The following is an 8366-nucleotide window of genomic DNA, read 5'->3' on the forward strand; positions in this document are numbered from 1 at the left end:
AAAAAGCACATTGTGAATGAAGCATGAAGTTTTATTATTATTTTCGACACATCATGTTGCTTAATTACAAAGTAGAGTTTTCCTGAGATACTGGCTATTTATAAGGTTTAAATTTGATATTGACGGACACACACTGCTATGATACAGTTTGTTAATTAATTTAAAGCTTTCTCATAAACTATATTTTTCGCCAGCCGTCTTAAAAGATGTCACTTTTAACGTCAATTTTGGACGGAAAACTTGACGTTTTTGTGAGAGTAAAAAAAAGTTGCGTTACTAAAGTAACAATGTCATTTTTGCCTTTTTAATCCTAGCATTAATTTTTTTTTTAATCCTAGCCTTAAAAAGTTTTCAATTGTTTTATTTTGAGAATGAAATGCTATTAATATTTTCCAATTTTATTATTAACTTACATTGTTATTAATTATTTAAATTTTAAAATTAATATTGAATGTACAATAAGAACAACTGCGATTGATTTGGATTAAAGATTTTCCGTCACTATTATCATTTTTCATGCGGTCAGTAATAATATTTTGCGCTAACACTTCTACCGCTCCTGCTGTCTGGTTGGTCACAGTGTCAAAATTCAGGTTTACTGCTCCCACATTCCTACTTATTCCGTCTTCACGTGTGATCATTCTATTCGTAGTTCCACTACTTGTACCTGATTCTTCTAGGTTTACTTCGCTCACATTCCTATTCGTTGCGTCTTCATGTATTTTACTTGTGGTTTCACTACTTGTACCTGGTTCTTCCAAACGAAAAATTTTTTTTGCTACATCTTTTTTGTGTTTAAGAGACTCTTCTATGTAACCTTCGGCTACACTGTCAGATTTCCACCCACCGTGCCTCTTGAGGGACGTAATATCACCGCCAGAATCCACAAAAAGCGTGGCAGAAGTCCGACGTAGGCAATGTCCGCTGTATTCTTTAAAGTTTTCTAGCTTTAAATATTTGGCTACTTCTTGGGGTACACCACTAATTTTATGAATGCCAACTACTTGTCGATGGCACATTCCGTCGACATATTTAATAAAAAACCGACCTTCATTAAACATTTTTGGACGAAGCGCAACATACTTTTCGTAAAATTTCAAATACTTTTCCCCCATAACCGTAAATGATCTGGGTTTTTTCGTTTTGGTATCAGGAATTTTTACCAATAAACCTGCTTTAATATTTTCAATATCTTCAGTTTTTATTTGTAATAGTTCGTGACACCGACAAGCTCCGCTAACGCCAAAGATTACAACAATCTGAAAAAAATTCGTAAAATAAATATAAGCTCTTCATTAGGTTATAAACATACTTTCATCATCAGGAATTTGAAATCCGGAGCCGTGTCTAAGAAAACTTCTATTTGTTCATTAGTTAAAACCCTTGATTTCTTTGGAACGTATCCTTCTCCTTGTTTCTTTATAAACGCTTTTAATTTTGAATACTTTCCGATTTCTATGCCATTTTTTATATTTAAAGTTGCTTTCACCATGGAATACTGCGACCACAGTGTGGATGACTTCATTTTTGTAGCCAATTCGGAAAAATATACCAATAGGACGTTCTCAGAATAAGTTTGAATCTTTTTCCCTTCGCACCATTTGATGAAGCGGGTATACGCGCACTCATACACTTCGCGCGATTTTGTTGGTAACAAGTTCAGTACCACGTTTTGTGCTTCTTCTAGCACATCGGGAGGTAACTCTTCTTCAGGATTCATTATTAACACTGCAAACGTTTTCACAAAACAATGGTATGTAAGCAAACAAAAAAAGCCTTGACGACGTGGATACCAGACTACTTTGCAGATTGATTCATTTCTGCTCGATATTATTGTTATCAATATTTTGTATTTTTGAGATTTACTTTTTGGCTGGCGAAAAAGTAGTATGTTTCATTCGGATTAAAAGTCAGTTTTTGACTCGCAATTTTGCATCCGGTCGGCTTCGCTTCGCTCCGCCTCGCAAATGCAAAATTTGCTCGTCGCAAAAAATGGCACTTTTAATCCTAATAAAACAATCTACTATTTTTGCTTTGTTTTGTGGTGCGTAAATAAACAAAGAAGACGGTTTTCTGACACGCGAACACGCGACGTATAATTGTCCATGCGCGAAACAGGGAAACTCCAAGTTGATTCCGCAAACTTCTAACGACTGTCCTTGCGATTTATTTATGATCATCGCAAAGGCCAGACGTAGTGGAAATTGTAAGCGTTTAAAATCGAATGGTAAATCCGTTGGAATCATCGGTATCCGCGGGATCAAGACATCCGCTCCTTTGTACAGGGTTAGTCACGAGAGAATTACTTCTGAAAATTATTTTTACGCAACCCAAAATACTAATACCCTGTACCACTTGATATTATCTAAATTTAAAATGAAATGCCTAATCCATGATTGCTTTGACTTTGGCAGTGTCGCTTTGACGTTAATTAATTTTTAACATTTTTTTTCATCGTTGACTCGCCTCTAGAGCCCCATTAGATCGACGACATACAGTCAGATCAATCTGGGCTATACTGAAGCCGTAAGTGCTCTACCAATGTTGTCCGCCGCTAATGTGCATGTGTTAATTCGCCATCTCTGCGTCACCTAGAGCCTCTTCGAAGTGCAAATCTGCAACCTCTGGACTTCTTCGGCCATCCATTTACAAAAAAGCCGTAGCATCCCCCCAAAATGCCCAACATTTTCAACAGATTAGTAGTTAAATTATTTACTTACTTGTTTGAGTTTGTGTTGTAACCTTTGAATAAAATGCCGTAAAAGGAATTTTTAGAAATAATTTTCTCGTGATTAATCGGTTGCACAAGATCAAGAGGCACACTGACAAATTATTAGCGGCGCCGGAGGAGATTTCCGACTGGCTGCGGTACCACCATGGACACTCGCGTAACCTCATTTTCCACAATTGTCAAAATGAGATTGCCAAACTCAAAGCAATCATGGATTAAGCATTTCATTTTAAATTCAGTTAGTATCAAATGGTACATGGTATTCGTATTTTGGGTTGCGTAAAAATAATTTTCAGAAGTAATTCTCTCGTGACTAACCCTGTATTTTCCTTTTATGATTGTTGCCTCAATGACGTTATTCATCAGCTTTTTCACAACCAGTCTTGTTCCATTGCACAGCCGAGGTTGATTAATGTTATGCAGCATGATGACAACTGACCCTATTTTTAACTGCAAATTGTGAGGTGGTACTCCAGACAATTCCAATGAATTTAAAAACTCCGTGGGATAGTTGACTACGTCATCCTGGTTCATAACGGTGTCGGCTGATTTGAAGGAAACCAACTGTCCTGGAAGAAAATTCTGAATGGTCGCATTGAGATCCTCGACATCTTTATTTTTCGCCGCCAATATTGCTCGTTCACCCAGCCAATTATGGTTATTGTACTTTTGCGCTATATCTGGGAAAACACGCTGAATAAGCTCCTCTTTTGAGTCTGTGATGTGACAGAAATTTGTGGGTAACGTGATGAATCCGGTCGAGGTGTCCTCTGCAACTTTATTATTTCCAATGCCTAACAACTGCTTCGCAAACACATTCGCAGTTTCATCTTGTTGCAAAAATACTCGCATGTTAGTTGTTAATTGGAGTGTCTTTACATACTGCCACAAATTCGATGATTTTAGGCATGCATTTAGTTCATCAGCAACAGTTGATCGAGGAATAACTGGAAGAGTCTGACGAAAATCACCTGACAACAGAATCATGGCCCCACCAAAAATATTTTGGTTGTCACGAAGATCTTTCAACGTTCTGTCCAGTGCCTCCAGTGACCTCTTATGGGCCATTGTGCATTCATCCCAAACAATCAATTTGCATACCTGTAGGATCTTGGCCATTGCGCTATTTTTGGCGATGTTGCACATTGGTGTTTCGGTGATTTGCATGTTTAATGGTAATTTCAAGGCAGAATGTGCAGTTCGCCCGCCTTCTAGCAGAGTCGCAGCTATTCCAGATGAAGCCAACGCTAGAGCAACATCATTTCGCGATCTGATCCTCGCCAAAAACAATGAAATTAACAACGTTTTTCCGGTTTCTCCGGGAGCATCAAGGAAATAAATTCCACCAGATCCACTGTTCACAGCTTCTATCAAAGTGTTGTACGCAATTTTTTGTTGTTGATTTAATTGTGGAACATTTGTACGAACTGTTTCGGCCAATGCTTCAATGTCGTACTGTTGTTCTCTTTGCAACTCGTGGTTTAATGCATTGTGCATATGAGGATTTGGTGCTGTCATTCCCAAACACGACAATACTTTATTTGCCATCAATAAACACATATCTTCTATCATGATCAATGTCTCTTTGTAAATTTCTGTAGTCATTTGTAGTGTAGGATTCAAAGTTTGACGGCGCACACGATGCAAAACATCCTCAGACATGTCATCTCTATACTTAACCCACAAATCTTTTGGATTCGAGGGGAAACATGTCGATATGATAATCGCAAACAATGTACGAATTTGATGCGGCGATGAAGATATTACGGAATCCTTGAGCATATCATCCCAGTGCGAATCGTTCTCAAGTAAATGCAATAGTTGACATGCCTCACGGTAAGTCGCACACAGCTGTCCATTAACTGTTCTCAGTTGTTTAAACGATATCGGACCACGAACATTCACCAACAACAACCGCAAATAATAACATTCATCGTAATTTGGATGTACTGTGTAGATGCGACCCAGAGCGTCTGAAGAAAATACATTTGGATGTCCTTCAACTGGTGTTCCTTGTTTTCGACGCTGAAACGATTTCGATGATGCATTCCAGGTGTAATAGCGTGGCATGTCAGCATACAGCAAAGTGCGAGCAAAATCATCAGTTTGACAGACTGTGAAAAAACTTGTTAATGTTGTCGACGGTGAACGTGGCGCTCTGTCTGCCGCGTTCGATTCATTAAAATAAACTCGTTGACCATTTTCTAAATGGACTGCCAAATGGACTACTGTAGGGTGTCTTTCATGGATCGCAAATGAAAAGATACGCCAAATTGCTTCGTTGCTACTTACATAGTGACCCATCTGGTACTGTGATATTTCTTCATTTGCATTGGTTACAGCGAAGACAGCCATATCGCTACCTTTGTTAACATATTTACACATGTACTTTATCGACTTCACAGAGTTACAATATTCTACATTGATGTGAGTCTCAAAAGCTTTGGACAATATTGGCGAGTATGACACAATCCAACGATTGTCTACATCAACATTTTGTCCTCTTACCTTCACAACTACCGATCGCCCATTATCCGCAACTGATCGCCGACGATACAATGGGTATCCATCATTTCCCGTTATGGTTTCAGCAAGCAGGTCTCTTGGGTATCGCTTGGAACACTTGCCGTCGACCATACATGGTGAATTGTAGTTGAAAAGTCCGCAAGGTCCATGTATCATGTGTTTGGTAACTCTGCATGCAATTTTGGGTCAACTGTTTCATCTGGAATTTCAGCTGAAATTATGGAATCAATCTCATCTGGCCTTATTTTGTCCACTAACCAGACTAATATGTGCGCATGTGGCAATCCACGCTTTTGCCATTCTACAGAATACATCCAACAACGGACTCGGCCATACACACAATGCTTTATTAAGAAATTCATGAGAGATTTTAATTTTTGTTTAAAAACTCTGGCAGTTATGTCCTGTCTATCAACTGGTGTTTGGCTATGTAGCAATTCCCTCTTGATTTGGGACCATTTAGGGTTACATGTGAATGTAACAAATAAGTTTCGGCGGCCATAATGCCTAACATATGACATAGCATCCTGAGCATATTCATGCATGTGGCGTGGGCTTCCTATATAAGTGGCTGGCAAAATTGTCATTCTTCCCACATTATTCACATTGCCATCCGCATTTATAGCGTCACGGAGATGAATGTATTCCTTTGATCGTAGCTGTCGTTGGTTCAAACGGATGTATGTCAATCGTTCAGTCTCAATTTTGACATACAAGTCAACTGCAAACTGATGAAAAAGTCTTTGACACATCAAAATATGATTTACTTCACCTTGACGGATCATGAGTCTGTATGAATAGAAATTCATAGCACTAACTTTTTTGTTGGTTTCAGCACCTGCTATCAAAAATGATAAATGTTTAATTTGTTACTTAGATGAATTGAATTAAAAAATATTATTTAATCTTGTTCAATTTATTTACCTGTTACTTCATTTTCCATTTTGATATTAAAATGGTATCCATCTTCCCCCTGCCAAAAGATCAAAGGATATTGTAATGCATCATAACTCCTGTGTGTTTCAGATACACGTTTTAAATCACTATTCCGACGATGAAGCACAATATCTCTAGATTGTAAATTTTCTCCCACAATGACAACAGCCACTTCGTCAATGGTATGCGAATTAAACCTCCTTGTGTGTTCACCGGCAGGTGTTTTGTCAGCTCGAATGATAATATTATGGCTATCAGATGGCATCCGATCCAATGCTATTTTAAACATGTTTACTAAATTGTTATTCTAATGAAGAAACATTTGTAATTAATGGACAATGGTTCTCTTCACTGTTGGATTGTGAGCACAACGATTATCAACTTCCGCATCTGAATTGCCCATAAAATAAATTTGTAAAAATTGATAATCTGCATCAGGTACTGGTAACAGTGTCCCCAATAAGTGATAAATTTGTCCTTGAATCTGTAATTTTTAAAAATTTGTCGATTAATTATTTCCGATATATACGAGTACATTTTAGTACATATTGAATATTATAAAAAAATATTCTGGTATATAATACCTTGAAAGTGGGCATGAAATTGTCGTGTATAATATGTGTAGCGCCAAATGATGTCATCTGGAAACAGCTGTTATATTTCTGAATGTTGGCCAAGAGGTGCTTAGAATCATTTCCAATCCCAGAAACTAAAGATCGTAAAGGATCTGGTGGTGGGACCAATTGTGGCAATTTTACTTTGCCTCCAGCACAACATAATCCAGTAGATTCATGAGTGTATTTTAACGCCTTACAATATTTACAAATTATTTTCATTTCCCCAATTGTTACCGATTTGTCGGCACTATAATCAATTGCCGGATCATAGTGGAATGCAGCTCGTTCAAGAATCACAGGAGCATTCCGTCTGCGGATTCGATCAATTCATTATGTCGTGATTGCTGTTGTTGTGTTTGATGTGCACGAACTCGTTGCATTCTAAGCCTATCTACTTCATGATCACTCACTAAATAACGCAATTCTGACATAGCAATAAGACTATTTTCTTGATCTGTCTCTCTCTGGTCATCAGTGCGGTTAGCACGTGAGGTAGCTCTTCGCACATTCGATTGACTGCGACGACCTAAGTCAGGTCGTCTTCTCCTCGGCATCGTAAATTGTAAATAATCAAAGTGAGAAAATTTTTCGTTCACTTAGCAGTAAACTGTCACAATCACAAAATATCAAAAAAAAGAGCACATTACCTGGAATGTCACTATCACAAAGGATCGCCAAAGTAAAGAAAGTTCTCGCGCACTCATAGATATCGTAACACAATATCGTAATACTTCTTTCCGTGTTCTAAAGTGCAACAGGATGGATTGACATATTAGTTGGTTGTCAAATCTAATGTCAAATATTATCGTTGCGTTCAGAAATTTAATTTGTAACAAAACTTAATATCTGGTCTAGGTCTAGGTAGTCTAGTTTGGTCCTGAGATATTTATGGAAATTCAGAGAAGGTTTAAACGGTGAGAAACAAAAATACTAAAAACAGAAATTCTATTTTCCAATACAACATGTTCTGAGCTGTGAAACATTTGATGTCTTTTGTCTTTTTAGATATAAAAGATTGTCACTTGGTTGTCAAGAAGAAAAGTGCCTTCCCTAGACCTCCACGGACATTTCAAAACCAAGAAAAGATAAATCCGTTCAGCCGTTCTCGAGTTTTAGCGAGACTAACGAACAGCAATTGATTTATATATATATAGATATAGTGCAAATTGGAGTGCAACAATGCTTTTGGCAGAAAAATGACACCCGTCAACTATGTTTTGCAATAATTCTTTTGGTTTTATTAGGTCATAAATGATCACGAATGTCCAGTATTTTAAATAACCAATGATTCTATTAAAATATGTAAAAAATTAAAGTATAAGAAAAATCATGGTACAATTATTTTAATTTTGACATTTTCCTTTAAACAAAATCAAAATACAACTAATTATCCACATCGCTATCGCTATCATCAGTATCTTGATTTAAATTTATAACAAGTTCGTTAACATTCACCAATCGCTCTTTCTTCCAGTAATTTTTTATTATGGTTTCAGTATGCCGTATGTAATTTTGCCACTGCTGTGCTGTTACTTTGCTTTACGCTTGTTTCCATG

The 8366-nt window shown here is 37.3% G+C and overlaps 3 protein-coding genes across 3 annotated transcripts; all 3 read right to left on the minus strand.

Moving 5' to 3' along the window:
* Positions 1 to 382: 382 nt before the first annotated feature.
* LOC135143158 (uncharacterized) lies at positions 383 to 1929 on the minus strand. The gene is made up of 2 exons (XM_064075023.1): positions 1313 to 1929; positions 383 to 1259 (listed from the first exon to the last, which is right to left on the minus strand). The coding sequence occupies exons 1-2, from the start codon at positions 1718 to 1720 to the stop codon at positions 429 to 431; spliced, it is 1239 nt and encodes a 412-aa protein (XP_063931093.1). The 5' UTR covers positions 1721 to 1929; the 3' UTR covers positions 383 to 428.
* On the minus strand, positions 1911 to 5413 carry LOC135143202 (uncharacterized). The gene is made up of 3 exons (XM_064075081.1): positions 3050 to 5413; positions 2340 to 2346; positions 1911 to 2275 (listed from the first exon to the last, which is right to left on the minus strand). Exons 1-3 carry the CDS (start codon positions 5411 to 5413, stop codon positions 1911 to 1913), a joined length of 2736 nt encoding a protein of 911 aa, XP_063931151.1.
* On the minus strand, positions 5410 to 7364 carry LOC135143203 (uncharacterized). The gene is made up of 5 exons (XM_064075082.1): positions 7198 to 7364; positions 6778 to 7120; positions 6546 to 6677; positions 6182 to 6500; positions 5410 to 6095 (listed from the first exon to the last, which is right to left on the minus strand). The coding sequence occupies exons 1-5, from the start codon at positions 7362 to 7364 to the stop codon at positions 5410 to 5412; spliced, it is 1647 nt and encodes a 548-aa protein (XP_063931152.1).
* Between the last annotated feature and the right edge of the window lie 1002 nt (positions 7365 to 8366).

This window comes from Zophobas morio, unplaced genomic scaffold (assembly GCF_036711695.1).
Source record: "Zophobas morio isolate AGI-343-1 ecotype UQ-CSIRO unplaced genomic scaffold, CSIRO_AGI_Zmor_V1 ptg000058l, whole genome shotgun sequence".
Classification (NCBI taxonomy): Eukaryota; Metazoa; Arthropoda; class Insecta; order Coleoptera; family Tenebrionidae; genus Zophobas; species Zophobas morio.